This window comes from Aquarana catesbeiana, linkage group LG04 (genome assembly GCF_042186555.1).
Source record: "Aquarana catesbeiana isolate 2022-GZ linkage group LG04, ASM4218655v1, whole genome shotgun sequence".
In the NCBI taxonomy this organism is placed as follows: Eukaryota; Metazoa; Chordata; class Amphibia; order Anura; family Ranidae; genus Aquarana; species Aquarana catesbeiana.
In genome coordinates, this window is record NC_133327.1 from 319,812,326 (window position 1) to 319,831,930 (window position 19,605).

Genomic DNA, 19,605 nt, shown 5'->3' on the forward strand with positions numbered 1-19,605 from the left:
TGATTGTAAAGTTTTTTTCTTTTTTTTTTTAAATAACAAATGTTATACTCATCTGCTCTGTGCATTGGTTTTGCACAAAGCAGCCTTGATCCTCCTCTTCTCAGGTCCCCAGCCAGAAATCTTGGCTCCATTCCCTCGCAAGGGCCCCCACTCGTGCAGGCTTGCTCCCGAACCCCACTCCCTCATCACTGGCCGTGATTGACAGCAGCGGGAGAAAATGGCTCCTGCTGCTGTGTCTGGGGCTATGAGGAGGGAGAGAGTGACGCTGCTCTTGTGTACATTGCTGGTTCAAGATAGGGCTTGGGTAAGTATAAAAGGGGTCGGGGGGGGGGGGGTATCTTAATGCACAGAATACATCAGGGTAAAAAGCCATTACAACTGTTATACCTGAAAGGTTCCACATGTACTGTCACTTTAAGGCTGGCTCCACCCTGGAGTGATGACAAGGGTCAAGGGGTATAGCTCGCCCTTCGCAGACTAGCCTCTACCTGTTCTTTTGGGGAGTATCTACCTACTGCACTGAGAGATAAGTTTGTAATGGGACTGAATTGTGAGTCTAGCCAAAAGAGACTGTTAACAGAGAAAGATCTTACCCTTACAAAGGCAATTGAAATAGCTTCAGTGATGGAAATGGCTGTGAAAGATACAGAGGAATTGAACCCCCAGGGCAGAAGGGAAGAGGTGAAACAGGAAGTTTTCAGAACAGCAGTCAAGCCAACTGCCGCAAACTGGAAATACAGACCCCCACCAAGTCGGGAGTCAGCCTGCTACCGTTGTGGAAATACAGACCATGACCACAAAGTCTGCAGGTTTAAGGATCAGACCTGTCATAATTGCGGTAAGACAGGCCATCTTAAACGAGTTTGCCGTAGCAAGAAGGTGCGAGATAAACAACCACGACTGTGTAAGACTCAAGCTGAAACCCAACGCTCAGCCTAAGTTCTTCAAAGCTCGGACAGTACCTTTCGCACTGCGAGCAGGAGTGGAAGCAGAACTAAGTCAGCTGGAGGAACAAGGTAGAGCACAGCGAGTGGGCATCACCAGTTGTACCAGTAAAGAAAGCGAATGGGGACTTACGCATTTGTAGCGATTTCCGCATGGCACTGAACTCCCAACTGGAGATAGACCAGTATCCTCTACCCAGAGTAGATGACATTTTTGCCTCTCTTGCAGGGGGCCAAAAGTTCACCAAGCTTGATCTCAGACAAGCATATTTACAGTTTGAGGTCCATCCTTCTTCCCGCAAGTTTCTAACCATCAACACCCACAAGGGACTGTATGAATACAATCGGATGGTGTTTGGTGTAGCCTCCGCCCCAGCCATTTGGCAAGGAAAAATGGACGAGATTTTGGCGGACATTCCTTTCACGCAGTGCCTGCTAGATGACATGCTCATCACAGGATGGACAGAGCAGGAACACAAGCGGAACGTGGAACTTGTGTTGGCGAGACTCCAAGAACAGGGTCTAAAAGTGAACTTAGCAAAATGCCAATTCATGGTGCCTAAATTGGAGTTTTGTGGCCACCTTGTGGATGCAGAGGGTATACACACCACGGAAGCCAAGGTTGATGCTTTAGTCAAAGCTCCAGCCCCAACCAACGTCCAGCAGTTGAGATCATACCTTGGCTTGCTGAACTATTACCACAAATTCCTGCCAGATCTGGCACACACCTTGTTTCCGCTGAACAAGCTTTTGGAAAAACACTCAAGATGGGACTGGTCGGCTGCATGCCAACGGGCTTTTGAAGTCTCTAAGCGGAAGCTGTTGGCGTCACGCATGCTCGTGCACTATGACCTCCAGAAGCCTCTCACCTTGGCTTGTGATGCCTCACCCTATGGTCTGGGTGCTGTACTATCTCACATCTTACCAGATGGGTCAGAAAAACCAGTGGCATTTGCCTCCAGGTCTTTGACAAAAGCAGAAAGCAATTACTCACACATTGACAAAGAGGCTCTAGCGCTGATATGGGCAATTAAGAAGTTTCATCTTTACCTGTATGGTAGGGAATTTACCATACTGACAGACCATAAACCACTCCTTCAGATCTTTAGCCCTGACAAAGGCATCTCTCAGACTACTGCGGCCCGCCTCCAACGCTATGCCCTATTCTTGGGAGCATACAGCTACAAAATCCAGTATCGCGGTCATGATGCCAATGCGAATGCGGACGCAATGTCCCGACTGACAGGGAAGTTAATGGACTCTTCTCCACCGGTCAAGAGTTGTCGTTACACCAGCCTGTCCTTCTTGTCTTCTGGGGAGATAGCAGCCCATACAGCCAAGGATACGTTTCTGAAAACAATACTCTCCTGGGTACGGTCCGGTTGGCCTGCAACCGTCACACAGGATTATGAACCTTATTTTCGTAGGCGTATGGAATTAACTGTGGCTGGCAACTGTGTTTTATGGGGAGACCGAGTGATCATTCCACAGACCCTCCAGAGACACATTCTGGGCTTGCTACATACTGGTCATCCCGGGGGCACACGTATGAAACAAAAGGCCCGAGGCTATGTGTGGTGGCCAAACCTAGACTCAGATATCACAACATATGTGAATGCTTGTGCTGGATGTGCACAAACTGCAAGAGACCCTCCTCGATGGTGTGTCCAGCCCTGGACTTGGCCCACAGTTCCTTGGTTTCGCCTACACTTGGACTTTGCAGGCCCGATCAGAGGACACACCTTCTTGATCATAGTGGACGCCCATTCAAAGTGGCCTGAGGTAATTCCTGTTACTCAGCCAATGACTAAGGCAACGGTTTCCATACTGTTACATCTCGCTGCTACGTTTGGATACCCCAGAGAGATAGTCACTGACAATGGTGCACAATTCACCAGTCAGGAGTTTCAGCGTTTCCTGACTGCCCACAACATCAAGCACAAGTTGACTGCACCTTACCACCCGGCTACTAATGGTCAAGCAGAACGGTTTGTGCAGACTTTTAAACGCTATTTCAAAGCTACAGTGGCTGCAAGTAAACAACAGTCCCTGTCACCCCAGCAGCTGGACTCCTTCCTTTCTGCTTACAGAAACACACCACATGCAACCACCGGGAAAACTCCAGCAGAACTCCTTCTGGGTCGGCAGCCATGGACTGTTTTGGACATGCTCCGTCCTCAAACAGTCCAGGAACATGTACTGCAATCCCAAGACAAGATGGTCAAACATGATGAGCTCCCTCAATTCACAGCCCAACAAAAGGTATGGGCCCGATCTTATGGGGCTTCCAACGCCCGGTGGCTTCCTGCTGTCATTGCAGAGACTTTGGGACCCAAGATGTATAGGGTCTGCCTGGAAGATGGTTCCATTTGCAGACGGCATGCAGACCAACTGCGTCCTCGTTTTCAATTGCCCAAATCCCTGACGCCAGCTGAACCACCAGTGTCGCAAGGATCTGCTCCCAGCGGATCAGAATGCACGGGGACTGATGATTGGGGGGACTCTGAACTTTTGAACTCAGCTCCAACAGAGCCCTCCAGCCCTGGTCCGGAGGTCTGTTCACCCACTGAGCTGGTGGATCCCTTCTTGGCCCCGCCGGTGCCCATTCCGGCCAGCCCTGTTTCCTCCGGTCCCGAGTCGCTGGGTGCCCGACCTCAACAACACTGTCGCCCTCCTGATCGGTTTCAGCTTCCAGACCGGTTACGAGACTTTCGACGGGGCCGCCGAAAGTGATCCGATGACATTGTATCCCCGCAACTGTCCCTGGAAGCTTGGTCTCACATCTGGATGCAGGAAATATCCGGTGCATCTCCTGTGTTTGGAGGACTGTTATTGGACAGTTATTAGTTAATGTTTTGTGCCTTTTCTCGTTTTGTTGTAATTTTTTTTTTTTTTTTTTTTTTTTTTAGGGATGGATGGAAGGTGTTATACCTGAAAGGTTCCACATGTACTGTCACTTTAAGGCTGGCTCCACCCTGGAGTGATGACAAGGGTCAAGGGGTATAGTAGCCATCTTAGAGCACATGTAAGGAAGCATATAAGATGTACCTGTCCTGAGATGCATGTTGCAGTGTACAGTGTGTACTGAAATAAACATCCATTGTTCCAGACCAGAGTCTTGTGTCTCTCACAACTCAGAGGATATAACAACAACTACTTTAAAGTTAAAGTAATATAGCTTGATTAATGACTGCCCTAGCCTGTGATTGGATAGTGAAGAACCAGCAACGCATTGATGGGGTCAATCCTTTACTCTCCGATCACATCAACCATCTCCCTGTGTTACTGAAATTTAGTAAAGCCTGATTGGCTTAGATTGCTGGCCCTTTCTCTCCCTAGCTGAACCGTGTTTTGCAGGAAACTACAAGAGGCTAAAATAAAAGGAAGAGAGAGGCACTATTTAAAGATATATTTAAGGATTTTTCCTGCTACTGGCCCAAAACTTTATGAACATAAGTTTTACTTCCACAAACTGCATCCAAAAACAAAAATGAGTCTCAGGTTAATGTCGAATCACAGAACTTGAAAAACAGGCATATGTACAGATAAGATGGCAATGCCAACGTTCACACATAACCATAAAATTAACAGAAAGAAAATAGATAACCTCAAAAGTACTACACGGTGTGTGTAATGGAAAACAACAATAAGACACACTTTATTGGAACAGCTTCCAGATTATGTACTGAAATCTTCATACAATGCTTTTTTTTTTTACGCTAAAAAACATCATGGCTCATGCATTGCACCCACAAACAATGGGTCAACAATCTTTGCAGTTGATGCTTTATCACCAAATCAGGTTGTGTGGTTATATACCATAGCTAACCTTTTAATTGCTTGGGATCAGGGGGCACCATCTGTTTTAAAGTCATGATTCGAGAATTATCCCATGTTGCTGCTTACCTTATTTATTATTCCATGTAAAACATGAGTAACTGCTGCATAGCAGTCAGTCACATTCACTCTGGATTGGAAAAATGAAAAAAGAACAGCACCCTCTAAGTGCAGTATACAGGCTGGTTTAATTGATAAAAACATGGTATAAAAACACTCACAAAGGTGAAGAAACAAAAGGCATGATAGATCATCCGCTCCCGATGGCCGGGTGAAAGTGGGGGAAGTCCGTGGGATGTGGCAGTGGCTATGTCTCCTGGATCGGATCCTATGCCGGTCACACCGCTGGTTCACTGAACTGCCGGTGAATAGGAGAGAGGATCGGTGGATGACACTGCTCGCTGTGGTGGACGTCACTTCCGGGTCGGGTCAGCGGGAGGTGCTCGCATTCGGGACATGCGTGTCCCTTCCTCGGGCTTGGAACCAAGGCTTTGATCCAAACCTGAGAAAGGGACATGCATGTCCCGAACGCGAGCACCTCCTGCTGTCCCGACCCGGAAGTGACGTCCACCACAACGAGCAGTGTCATCCACCGATCCTCTCTCCTATTCACCGGCAGCACAGTAAACCAGCGGTGTGACCGGCTTAGGATCCCTTCCAGGAGACATAGCCACATCCCACGGACCTCACCCACTTTCACCCGGCCATCGGGAGCGGATGATCTATCATGCCTTTTGTTTCTTCACCTTTGTGAGTTTTTTTTATACCATGTTTTTATCGATTAAACCATCCTGTATACTGCACTTAGAGGGCGCTGTTCTTTTTTCGTTTTTCCAATCCAGAGTTCTTGTTCATTCTTACTCCGAACTGGCAGCCCTCTGTGGACAGATAGACTTTATTTGCATTTGATATTCTAATTGCTTTTAACTCCTATTGTTTTTATATCATTTTTAACTATTGTGTAGTGTCACTGTTCTCCATACAGTGGCAAAACACTATCCATATACTACTGTCACATTGCTTCTTGACTTTACATAAGTTTGTTGTAACCTAAGAGCGCTGTATTATTCCATTCTTTTTGTATATAGTCACATTCACACCTGGATTTGGAAGTTGGAATATAAAAAGTCTAAAAATCACTGCAGAAATAGGAATCGATAGCCCGGCCGCCGCACACCTCACCTGGCCCGACTGGTTAGTGGGTAAAAGCTGCCTCAGCTCGGTTCATCCAGACCACAACACCAACATGTATCGCCCCACCCCCAGCATGTTCTTTATGACTAGACAAGGTGGTACTACTTTATCAATTAAAAGTGGAGAACATCAAATTTTCATTCCTGACTGATAAACAAAATATAAACACAGGTGATGTGTGCCTGTCATTTTGTTTAACTAAAAAACTCATGCCATCTTGAAACAAAATTCCAACAGCGGGTGGTCATGCTGGCCTGACAAATGTCAAATGAAAAATCAGCCGAACAGTGACTGCAGCCAAAAAGATGTAGCAACTGTTCAGGTATTTTGGCAGCCTCAGACGCCTACTGTCAGAATACATTGGCCATCAGCAGGAAATTTAGCATTTAGTGTGGATGGGGACATTAGTTAATTTTTTCGCATTCAGTCCAGCAGGTGAAGTTTGGCCAGCTTAAGTTAGTGACTTATGCCCATAAAACGGTGCTTTTATTCAAAACCCTTTAAATACATTTTAGCATTCCATCAGACAGTATGGTTATCAAAAAACAGTAAATAATTTAATAATAAATAAAATACGTACTTTACTTTTATGCAATGTTTATCTAGCTTATCCACAGGCAGAAAATGAATACATCGCATTAAATGTACAATTTGTGCTGTGTATTGCTATAATCTTACAAAAACAAAACAGCAGAAATGATTTCCATATGAAAAAAAAGGAAAATTGAGGTTACATTGACTGAAGTCACCTTACAAGAATAGTAACACCTTTCATGTCTTGCACAGAAAGAGCTTATACTTTAAGGTTAAGTTCACCTTTACAGAAAAATCTGTAAGGTGAATTTACATAGGACCCCATTCCCCCCCCCCCGGTCCCTCTGACCTGGGGAGCGGCGATCACCTGCACTGACACACCAGGTCACCGCCTCACTAGTCCGGGGCTTAGAAAACCCCTTGCCTTATCTCCAAAACCTACCTCATCAGGAGATACGTTTAGGAGCATTCTAATTGGTCAGTGCCGTCACATGGGCCCAATTAGATCCCACGTAGCCCGTCCTGTCACTGCAGAAGAGGAGAGAAAGCCACGGGGATTTCAAATCCCCGGACCGGTACAACGGCGATATGAGCTGTCAGAACGAACAATTGCTGGACTCAAGGTTAGCGGAACCGGAGGGGTTGGGGACAGGATCCAGTGTAAGTTCACCTTACAGGTTTTCTGTAAAGGTGAACTTACACTTTGAGGCTGGGTTCACACCACTGCGAATTAGATGTATGTTCCCCGCATCTAATTCGCAATAGCTGGAGATTTTGACTGGCTCTCTCTGGAGTCAGTTCACATATCTCCGTAGCTGGTCTGGTATGATTTGCACAAAAACACTGTGCGTCTTTTGGTCCATTTCAGGTCTAAACTCAGCCCAAAATTTGGGCTGAAATCGGACTTGAAACGGTGAACCAGGATGCACTGGATCCCTGCTGTGAGCCGCATGTGGCTCATATGTGAACCTATCCTAAAGTGGAACTTTAGTCAGAAAAATTAAGTCCTGCTAGATCACTTCAGGTTGGCCCCTTTTGCATGTATAGCTATTTAAACATTAAAAATAAGTGCCTATATTGTATAAAATCTAGTAATACACTGCCTCACTCTGCTCTGCACATGCTCAGTCGCTCTCCATTTTTAGGCACTACCAAGTTTGTAGAGGCCGATCTGCTGACAGCCTTAAAGAGGAATTCAATCCTCCTATACTTTACAGCCCAGGAAGCTACCTCTGTTTGATCTGCAACTGCCATGGTGCACCACATGCGATAAGTTATAACACCAGCAATTGTTTGGTTGAAGAAACAAGCAAATGTTGTCAGTTAGCAATTCCAGCAATGTAACTTTTTTGAAATTGTTAAAGAGATGGATTTAGTTTCGCTTTATTTTACTGCTGTTCAGGGGCTCTGGGCTTTAGCAAAATGGCAGCCACCAGCAAGAAGAAACAGGAACAATGCTGAAGGCAATTTACAGTACACTAATTTTGGTAGCATAATTATTCATGTGGACTGTATGTTTCTTGCTAAAGAACTTTATTTTTTATCAAGGTGTTAGGAGTAAAGTCCCGCTTTAAAATTACAAGTGAATCAAGTTTTTTACTTTACCAGTTTCCTGTCAATTGGCTGAGCAGTTTCTCAATAATAAAGCCATGTATTAGTCAGTGAACTGGATTCAATATTGAAAGTTGAAAACATAACTGCTGATTTAAAAAAAAAGTTAAAACATTGGGGAAATACAACAAAACCAGAAACTCATACAGAGGAAGATGTTTGGTAACCAACACTATCTGGTAAACACTATGGCTAGCTGAAATGAAAAGCCTACTCTAGGCCAAGTGTCAGTATATGATAAAATGGTATCATCCATCCTGTACATCTCTCACCTGCTGCAGATTAGAAGTTTAATGTGAGGGCACACATGAAATAATAGAGGATTGCACATTGACTTTACATTCACTGGAACACATTTAAAATATATAACCAGCATAAGCATCAAAATTAACATAGCACTTATCAAGGAGACACAAGTAACAATATTTCATACAGGACAATAACTGAATCAACTAAACTGTCATGGTATTTTCATAAATTTACTTAAATGCTGACCTGTCACCAACAAACCAAACATTAGAAAAAAGACAACACATAAATTGAAATACTAGACTCACATTATGCGTAGCTTCTTAATAAACTATTAAGTATTACATCTCTGCTAAAAAGGGGGTTTCTAGCTTATTTGAGGCGATCGGTAATGAAAAACATTAAAGTTTTATTATCAGATCCTTACTGGAAATAATTCCTTTTCCATGGCTTCCATACTTCTTGCATGAGAAAGGGCAAACTGCTTAACCAAATAGCATTTTTCTCTGCTTTCAGTCCTAGGGTTGTTCTGTACAAAACCCTCGCTGATCATCAAGGTGTGTCTCACCTACCCATGTATCTGATTTGGTTAGTAACTTATAGTTTTAAAAAGGCTCATACTGGAACAGATAACGATACAAATGGATGCATTAAGCTCAACCCACTAAGCTTTTGTTAAAAAAAAAAATAATAAAAAAAAAGAATGAGTTTTTATTTTAGCCATATTATTTCATTAGTGGACTGTAATTTTAAAACACAAAAAAATGTTTCCTTGTTTTAGCTTCGTGAATTGATCTTATTTTGTGTACCACATTACAAGGTGGTAGGCTTGTCATTTTTAAGTTTAAGTTAAGCAGGAATCACCCATTTAAAAGAAAGCAACCATCATCTGGCTGAAAGCAATTTATTAAAGACTATCAATAAAAGGAGTAATCTCTTGTACCGGCAGCAGCAAACTCGCTGCATGTCTGAGGAACGATGTATGACATTCTCACATTTCATAATGCATTTCAACTTATAACACAGTCTTTGGATTGGCCAGTAATGATGTCCAATAATGCCCACACCAACACATAAAAAAACAATACTCCTGCTATGCTGTCTGCTTTACACTTGGCCATCATTCAGTAACATTCATGCAATATGTGAACTAGATTATGTGCATGCCAGCACAATCACCAACATGGCAATGCAATAACATTGTGGGACTGCACTACAGGCCCATGATACTAAACTCCCCCCTTTACAACACATGTGACCAAACATTTCACTAAAATATACACCTTATTTAACAATCATCATTCCTTATATGATTTTGGGTCTACAATTTTCTTATGGTTTTGGTGTTAAGTAAATAAAAAAATTAGTGTAAAATATTTAGTTTAAGAGAAACTGTACTTGGAAAATTATACAGGCTGTCATCGCTGACCTCATCCAAAACATGCCAAAATGGTGAAGTTGGCAATGGCAGCACAATTTTTCCAAAAAGTAAAGGATTTCCCTTTATGTACTACCTGAGGAGGTTTGGAGCTATGTTCTTTATGACAGGCTGTTAGGACTGAGCATATGCTGATCAAATTTTGAACAGTTTCTAATGAACTGGGTAAAATACGTCTTATGGGTGACGTCTTCCTAACATACGTCTTATGGGTCACTCCTGCCTTACATCCTTCAATTGAAAGATCAAAGGAGCCAGGTGGAAAATTGCTGGCCGATCAGTGTCCGCGTCCACTCAGATGGAGCACCACCTATTAGAAGGCAATAGCCACAGGTGGAGATCTGTTCATCCACCCTGTATAATATGGGTGAAGGAATCTATTACATTTCTTTCATATTCAGCTTGTAAGCTGAACAGAAAAAGTCTATGCGTGTGTGTGGCCAACCTTACAATGGGTGACTCAAGTGACCTTTGCTCTTTGCAAATGGATCAGAGCTCTTTGCTCTTTTTGGGCATTCTGCACCTGCAATCCTGGCCAGCCAACTTGAACACTTGCACTGCAAAAGATTTAGCAATTGAGAGGAGACAGAAATTTACTCACAACAAACCTATAATTCTAGGAAGTGGACAGTGGTAGCTTTTATTCTGTTGCAACGCTACTTTAGAGCAGCAGAAATTGGAATTTATTAAATCAGCCTCTTTATCTGATTGCTCCAAGTTAGGCATTGTGTTTCTGTTGTAACAAAATGGACAAATTGTAGCCCAGGTACACTTGACTACAGGACGCCCCTCACAACCAGCAATAAAAAAAAAAAAAAGCAGGCAGGGCAACCATGCCTCAGAAAATAGAAGAGTCCTAAAAGGTGCATAGAAATGTAAAGTAAACACAACTTGATAGAAAAATGTACAGTAAATATTATCAAGGGAAACTTGCCTTAATTATGTGTGTATGGGTTATGAGCTCTCTTTCATATAACCTTCAGCATCTTTGTTCTAATGGCTAGTGAACTAGGGAAGATAGCTTTTAAACTGGCTAATAGTTATTATAAGGGAACAGCAGTACAAGGAATATTAGAGGTATACCAACATTTCCTCACATACAATCTCTGAATGTCATATGAAGAAAAAAAAAAAAAAAAGCAAGAATGAAAAGAGACGGAACGAAAGAAAGAGAGAAAAAGAGACGGAACGAAAGAAAGAGAGAAAAAGAGACGTAACGAAAGAAAGAGAGAGAAATAGACGGAACGAAAGAAAGAGACAGAGACAGAAAGAAAGAAAGAAAGAAAGAAAGAAAGAAAGAAAGAAAGAAAGAAAGAAAGAAAGAAAGAGACACTCTCTAGTTAGATGTATTTTGCAACTAGTTCCTTTCTTGTTACATCAGCTGCAAATCCTAAACTACAAAATAAAAATGGTACCTTGGATATACATAAACATGACATAAAAACAAGCTTGCGTATGGCTTTCACACACTACTAGCTCTTCCAGAGAAACTCCACCCTCATGTTTCTTTTCGGATTCTGCGAGCAATTAAACCTAATAGCATCATTTTCTCAGCTAAACAAAGAGAATGTGCCATAATATTTTGACATGCTTAACTATAAGAGAATGGAGAGATCCCTTGGTTTATTTTGCTAGCAGCGATTTGTGCCTCCCCCTTAATCATCTGAATTACAGGTTATAGAATCCTCTTTGCTACTGCAACATATTATTCAGCAGGAACTCGCTTGCTGTGCACAAGCCAACAGAAACTGTCATTCCTCCCTCCAGAGAAACAGATTAAAAATAGCATTACTAGCTTGTGCACTGGAAAGAATAAATTGAGATCAGTTCAAGCTCCGTTATAGATAAAGAAATAATGCCTGCAGTCAAGTATTGTACCTAAAGAGCTTTTAAACCTTTTGCTCAAACAGGATAAATATAATCAAAATGACTCCTTGAAGGGGGTGCTTCACCCCGTCATGGTGGATCCACATCACCAGGCAGTATAAGGCATGAAGCTGGTCATCTACTCCCGCTTTGATTTTCCCTTTCTCTTTTTCCGTCCAGTCTCTACACCAGATTTGTGGTTATCCACTTTATGCACTACACCATTGGCATATGCCCCACCATTTGTAATCGCTTTCCCATTTTGGACAGGTTTTCCACTTCGTGCTGATCCTTTGGGCTCATTGTATGTCCGATAGTAGAAGTTAGCAAAGAGAACTATGAAGGTGATGGCATATACAATTAGAGCCCAGTGCATCCATTTTGGAAAGGGGCAATCAGTGTACAGAGAGAGTGCAGTGTGGCCAATAGTGACGTGGAACTGGACCTACAATCCGAAAAGAAACCATAAAAGATTATAACAGTATTCTATGAAGATGAACATTCTTATCACAACCCAAACCCCAAAAAAAAGGTGCAATTTACCAATTGTAAAATTGTCAAGTATCGCTTCCACCAGAGATATTTCTGGAGATGAGGTCCACAAGCTGCTAACCCATAATACAAGTACATCACTACGTGAATCAAGGCGTTCATATGTGCACCAAAAAAGGCTGTAAGGTAACAGACAATGTACATAGTTAATGAAAAAAAAAAGTCAGTTTGAGTTAAGTCAAGAAATATCAATTCTGAAACTTCAAATATGCAGTGCTTCTTAAAACAGCAAAAACACAAAATTGGAGTAAAGTTAATTGGAGCACACAGCATAGTAATTCTGTTTGGGCATCTGTTGAAGCCCAGAAAGGGGGAAGGAGAAAGGAGAGGGAGAGGGAAAGGGGAAAGGGGAAAGGGAGAGGGAAAGGAGAGGGAAAGGAGAGGGAAAGGGGAGGGAAAGGGGAGGGAAAGGAGAGGGAAAGGAGAGGGAAAGGAGAGGGAAAGGGGAGGGAAAGGAGAGGGAAAGGAGAGGGAAAGGAGAGGGAAAGGAGAGGGAAAGGGGAAAGGAGAGGGAAAGGGGAGGGAAAGGGGAAAGGAGAGGGAAAGGGGAAAGGAGAGGGAAAGGGGAAAGGAGAGGGAAAGGGGAAAGGAGAGGGAAAGGGGAAAGGAGAAAGGAGAGGGAAAGGGGAAAGGAGAAAGGAGAGGGAAAGGGGAAAGGAGAAAGGAGAGGGAAAGGGGAGGGAAAGGGGAAAGGAGAAAGGAGAGGGAAAGGGGAAAGGAGAAAGGAGAAAGGAGAGGGAAAGGGGAAAGGAGAGGGAAAGGGGAAAGGAGAAAGGAGAGGGAAAGGGGAAAGGAGAGGGAAAGGGGAAAGGAGAGGGAAAGGGGAAAGGAGAGGGAAAGGGGAAAGGGGAAAGGAGAAAGGAGAGGGAAAGGGGAGAGGAGAAAGGAGAGGGAAAGGGGAAAGGAGAAAGGAGAAAGGAGAGGGAAAGGGGAAAGGGGAAAGGAGAAAGGAGAGGGAAAGGGCAAAGGAGAAAGGAGAGGGAAAGGGCAAAGGAGAAAGGAGAGGGAAAGGGCAAAGGAGAAAGGAGAGGGAAAGGGCAAAGGAGAAAGGAATGGGAAAGGGCAAAGGAGAAAGGAGAGGGAAAGGGCAAAGGAGAAAGGAGAGGGAAAGAGCAAAGGAGAAAGGAGAGGGAAAGGGGAAAGGAGAAAGGAGAAAGGAGAAAGGAGAGGGAAAGGAGAAAGGAGAGGGAAAGGAGAAAGAAGAAAGGAGAGGGAAAGGAGAAAGTAGAAAGGAGAGGGAAAGGAGAAAGGAGAAAGGAGAGAGGAGAGGGAAAGGGGAAAGGAGAAAGGAGAGGGAAAGGGGAAAGGAGAAAGGAGAGGGAAAGGGGAAAGGAGAAAGGAGAGGGAAAGGGGAAAGGAGAAAGGAGAGGGAAAGGGGAAAGGAGAGGGAAAGGGGAAAGGAGAGGGAAAGGGGAGAGGAGAAAGGAGAGGTAAAGGGGAAAGGAGAAAGGAGAGGGAAAGGAGAAAGTAGAAAGGAGAGGGAAAGGAGAAAGGAGAAAGGAGAGAGGAGAGGGAAAGGGGAAAGGAGAAAGGAGAGGGAAAGGGGAAAGGAGAAAGGAGAGGGAAAGGGGAAAGGAGAAAGGAGAGGGAAAGGGGAAAGGAGAGGGAAAGGGGAAAGGAGAAAGGAGAGGGAAAGGGGAGAGGAGAAAGGAGAGGTAAAGGGGAAAGGAGAGGGAAAGGGGAAAGGAGAAAGGAGAGGGAAAGGGGAAAGGAGAAAGGAGAGGGAAAGGGGAAAGGAGAAAGGAGAGGGAAAGGAGAAAGGAGAGGGAAAGGGCAAAGGAGAAAGGAGAGGGAAAGGGCAAAGGAGAAAGGAGAGGGAAAGGGCAAAGGAGAGGGAAAGGGCAAAGGAGAGGGAGAGGGAAAGGGCAAAGGAGAGGGAAAGGGCAAAGGAGAGGGAAAGGGCAAAGGAGAGGGAAAGGGCAAAGGAGAGGGAAAGGGCAAAGGAGAGGGAAAGGACAAAGGAGAGGGAAAGGACAAAGGAGAGGGAAAGGACAAAGGAGAGGGAAAGGGGAAAGGAGAGGAAGAGGGAGAGGGGAAAGGAGAAAGGAGAGGGAAAGGGGAAAGGAGAAATGAGAGGGAAAGGGGAAAGGAGAGGGAAAGGGGAAAGGAGAGGGAAAGGGGAAAGGGGAAAGGAGAAAGGGGAAAGGAGAAAGGAGAGAGGAGAAGGAGGGAGGTAAAGGAGGGGAGGGTGGTAAAGGAGGGGAGAAGAGAGCGAGGGAAAAGGAGAGGGAGGGAAAAGGAAGGGGAGGGAAAAGGCAGGGGAGGGAAAGATGAAATGAGAGGGAGGGAAAGGTGGAAGGAGAGGGAGGGGGAAAGAGAAAAAGAGAGAGACTGGGGCCTCTTTGAAGCAGTCAATTCCACCATGCTTCAAGCCCATAAACCACCTCACAGGGTTTCCCACTCTACCAAGAGGGCCTGTTTTCACTGATGTAAGTCTCAGGGGTACAATTGCCATACCTTTGAAGTTGGTCAGGTCATTAGCTTCTTTTATTTACAGGTAGATCAGTGTCCAGCACTGAGTACCATTGAAGAATAAGCCTTGGTTATTCTATTCTATTCTTCAGCAGGAAATGGCTAACCGTTACTTAGTTCATACTATTGTACAAGTGGTCACATTGCTCCTCCCCTTGAGCTAAGATTTGAGCTTTGTATTTTTGATTCTCCAGAAGCCCCCTTTCAAACCTATCTGGGAGATTTCTTTGCAGATTTTGTCATTGAACATCACCTTCCTAGTAGCCATCACTTTATCAAGGCGGGTTTCGGAGCTAGCAGCCTTGTATGCAAAGCTCCATTCTTTTTTCTTTACAAAGTAAAGGTAGCTTTGAGACCCAGGCCTTAATTTTTGCCTGAGGTCATTTTTATCCAGACCTAAGCCATCTGAAGGAAATTGCCCTCCGCTTGCTTGATTTGCATTGTAAAAAGGCAGCCCCGGCTAGACCTCTGTATCTCAGCATTCTAAATAAAAAATATATGCCAAAATCATCAGCTCTGGTTTCTTCTCCGTGTTAAGTGGCTGCTGCAGCAGTTAGGAGAGAACTATCTCCTCCACCAACAATGAGGGAAAAATGAAAGTCAGTGATTGACATCACAGCTCTGTGTAATTCAGCCCTGTTGTCATGCCACTCATTAAAAATGGGGAGCAGGAGCTGTACATCACTCCACAAAATAAATAAAAAAGGGAAAAGGGTAAAAAAAAAAAAAAAAAGTATCTACACTGTGATTTCTTACAAACTACAACTGTGCTGTGTACTCCAATGAATGAAGGAAAAATTAATAATTCCGTTTTTGATAGATGCTGTGGAGAAAAACCTAAATGGCTTGTTATATCTCCTAGGTCTCTAATTGCGAGACATCTGTCTGTACACTGGCTGGAACTGTGATACAGGGGACGTTTCTGTATTATGGGGAACACAACAGGAACGCTGTATTATGGGGAACACAACAGGAACGGGAACATACAAAGCTGGGTGGAAACACGCAAGTCTTTAGATTAAGCTTTAGCCTGTAGATTGAGAGCTCCTTGAGGGCAGGAACTGATCTGAATGTATAATAAATATGTAAAGCGTTATATAAATTGACAGCGTTATATAATTATCTGTAGTGGTCACAGGTAACAGATTTAGGTTTTGGATAAGCGGGCCGTGCCATTTCACATCCAAAGGCTCCATCTATTACAACCCCTGCTGACTTAGCCTTAGGCCGACCATACACTGAGCAAATTTCTTTCCTGCAACCACGGGAAAGAAATCCAGTCGTTTCCCGCATCAACACGGTAATGCCTCCTGCCAGGCCATTGTCTTCTCCTGGTGGGAGTAATCCAACTGAAACGATAAAGTACTGTACCATGGAAAGAACATTTGGAGGTAAAGAAAACCTATCACAAGAGATATATGAGGTTGATTTACTAAAGGCAAATAAAGGGTGCATTTTCCACAGAGCTTAGTAAATGCGGTGAAGCTTCACTTTGTAAAGAATACCCATTCAGATACAAGGAAAATAAAGAACAGCATGTTTGTGTGCATATAATTATATAGTGGAAATCGGTGAAGCGTCATCACATTCACTAAGCTCTGAGGGAAATGAGTGCAATTGCACTTGCAAAGTGCACAGTCTATTTACCTTTAGTAAATCAACCCCATTGGTTTCCAATGCTGCTTTCTTTCTGAAAATGTGAGTTGCCTGTCTTCCATGCAGATCCTCCAGTCGAGCCGAGTCACTGACAAGTAGGAAAATCAGTCGTTCTGACCACACTTACTGTGTTCTTAGTGCAGGCCAGTGACTCAAAAAGTACTGAAGATATCAGTTGCAGCACTGGCTTAACTGACTCAACAAATTAAAGTGCAAGCTTGGGCATAACAGACTTCTTTATTAAACCTCTGAAATGTTCCTCTTCTCTAAAAACAATAAGACTTGATTACAAGTTGTACTGTCAAAGTCTCCTATGTACCTTTTACATTTATTTCATTTTCCAAGATGAAAAAACACATCTAGTTTTAGCGCCAAACTACTGAAAAGCAGCATTGAAATTAGGGCGAAATCAAGCAGGTAGAATCACACACTGGCTCCTTACATTTGTTAAGGTTCTCAGGAACGACATTTTTGCACAAGTTCTTAGCTTCCAGGACCACACTCCCACAGTTTGAATTATTTTACATCATGGAAAAGACAGTAGTGGGGATGGTTTTGCAGTAGAGCAATGGAGTCCCAAAGGAACAAAATTATACTGATTCTACTGCCAGCATCCATAAATAAAATATCAGGAAGTAGCAGTATTGTGTGGGACAGAATAGGACAAACATTTGCAAACAATGATATTATATGAGGCTACCAAGATTACAGTGATACATACATTGTCCTCCAGCAACCCACTTGATTCCGATCCACCATAAGGTAAACATTGTACAATGGTGATACACATGGAGGAAACTAATTTGATTGAATTTCTTCCTTAGTATAAAAAATACTGTGTCAAAGTACTCCACACCTTTAGAGACATAGTACCACCATAGAGCAGAAGCAACCTGTAACAAGTAACATGGAGAATAGTGAGCGAGAAGAACACATGAAATCCAAATTATAAATATGCAATTTAAATATAGATTTTTTTTCAAATATAAGTTTTATTGAATTTTAAAAGAAGGGTACAGGAAGGGTACAGTACAATGGTGGCCATAACAGGCAATAATCATACGTGTAGGCATTTGAGAAAAGGCCCACTCTCTGTCTACAATGTGGACCTCATAGTATGTCACAAAAGTATATATAGATTTTAAGAGCTCCACAACTCAGTTTCTAGATCTACCTACCCATAAATGAGTATTGTACATGTTCTACTATACAGAATACTTGCAGGATTAAGGCTAAACCACTACTGGACTGCACATTTTTTATTTCAGACACGCAGTAGCTCATATCAAAGATGCATGGATAGCAATTTTTGTCAGATATAACAATCACAAATTACACATTTATTTATTTATTAAAGAGGTAGTAAACTTGGGCATTTAAAAAAAAAATGCATTGCATAGTAGCCCATTATGTGACACTTACCTGCAGAAGCCCGCGATGTCCCTGTTTTCCTCACTAGTAGCGAGCGTCCATTTTTCACCCCTCTTCCTTCCAGGGGAGTGAACTCCGGATCTGTGACTGGCCAGAGTCGCGTGACGTCACTCCCGCGCATGTGCGCGGGAGCCGCCTTTAACGGCATGACCCGAACTAGAAACGGCACTGTGTGCCCTTTCTAACTCCGGCGCATGCGCAGAAGAAATTGCCCTACGGCGATTTGCAAATATCTCCTAGACCAGGGATATGCAATTAGCGGACCTCCAGCTGTTGCAGAACTACAAGTCCCATGAGGCATAGCAAAACTCTGACAGCCACAAGCATGACACCCAGAGGCAGAGGCATGATGGGACTTGTAGTTTTGCAACAGCTGGAAGTCCGCTAATTGCATATTCCTGTCCTAGACTGTGCAGGGGATATTTCAAGCACCTACAGGTAAGCCTTAATCTAGGCTTACCTGTAGGTTAAAGTGGCGGTAAAGGGTTTACAAACACTTTAAGGTGTAATATATCTTTTAGTATCTGTTTTGTTTTTAAGTTATGCAAGATAATTCTGCTTAGGATGTTTTATTATCTAAGGCTAAACAGGTGATCAGGGTTCCTTTTGGAATGATAAATCACCTGTTTATGTTTTGGCTACACACAAGTGTTTTCAATTTCCAGATTGATTGCATTCAGCTATTCACGTATATATATATACACCTGTGTGTTTGTCCATTATTCCACCTATGGTTAACCACCAGGAAAGGTGTGAAACGCATTAGCTGATCCATCTTTTCACTACCATTTGCTGTATGGATTGTCATTTTAATATTTGGACCCAATAAAGGAGATTAAAGCAGAGTGCGGCCTTCCAGGTGTTCTTTTTCCAAATGTTCTACAACATACATTTGTTATAATAATCGCATTTTTCACTTCATAAAATGTGTAAACCTGATATTATAATATGGCCATGCAGATCTACAAAAGTTGCCATAGAGAACAACTATTATGGCATAAACAAAAATTATCATCACACAATGTTCTGAGACATTAATCAAATATAATACTTACTCTGACTTCATTCTCATCATCAGAATAATCTACAGATTGACAGAGGTAACTGTATCCTGCTGCTCTTGCTCCTAAAAAAAGCTGCAAAATAAAAAAAAAAAGATTCACATTCAGACATCCTATGAGTCAGTGCAAAGACAAGTGCTGAATGTAGTGACCCACAACAGTTTGCTGTAGCCAGTGAATGGATGGCTAGCTCCTTACTGTGAGTCTGTATTCTGCACACCACTATTTATAAGAGCAATCGCAAGAGCCCTTTCACACGGGCTATCCGATTAGATCCGCCTGTCAGTTTTTCAGGCGGAGGCGATCGGAGCCTCCATTAACTCCTATTGAGCGGCAGATGTCAGCGGATGACATGTCCGCTGACATCCACCGATATCCGATCTGATCTGATCCCATCTGTTAAATCCAGACGGATGGAAACCCTGTTTTCTATCCTTCCATCTGTCTGGAGAATCCGATTGGATGAAAACAGACAAGTCTCTGACAAGTCTGTCTCCGCACAGTGAGCGAAGACGGACCTGTTATCCACCTGCTCAGCGGGAATCAGCGGATCGATCCCTGCTGAGCAAAGCGGAATCCATAAACGGATAAGCCCACGTGAAAGGGCCCCAAGGCAAGAAAGTTATGTCCAATAGACAAATATATACAGAATGACTATTTGAAATATAAAAAGAGGGAAATAAAATAATATAACAATAGCAAAATGATAAAAAAAAAACAATTTTATTAACAATACTCTAACAATTTAATATATTTCTTG

The 19,605-nt window shown here is 43.1% G+C and overlaps 1 protein-coding gene across 1 annotated transcript in view; it reads right to left on the reverse strand.

Annotated features, from left to right (window-relative positions):
- Positions 1–8,455: 8,455 nt before the first annotated feature.
- The window catches only part of ELOVL4 (ELOVL fatty acid elongase 4), a 46,460-nt gene continuing 35,310 nt past the window's right edge, over positions 8,456–19,605 (reverse strand). Inside the window, exons 3-6 of the mRNA XM_073626850.1 lie at positions 18,840–18,920; positions 17,075–17,246; positions 12,217–12,344; positions 8,456–12,118 (exon numbers count right to left, since the gene is read on the reverse strand). Of these exons, the coding sequence (XP_073482951.1) occupies positions 11,813–12,118; positions 12,217–12,344; positions 17,075–17,246; positions 18,840–18,920 (687 nt within the window). The 3' untranslated portion in view covers positions 8,456–11,812. The remainder of the gene's footprint in view (positions 12,119–12,216; positions 12,345–17,074; positions 17,247–18,839; positions 18,921–19,605) is intronic.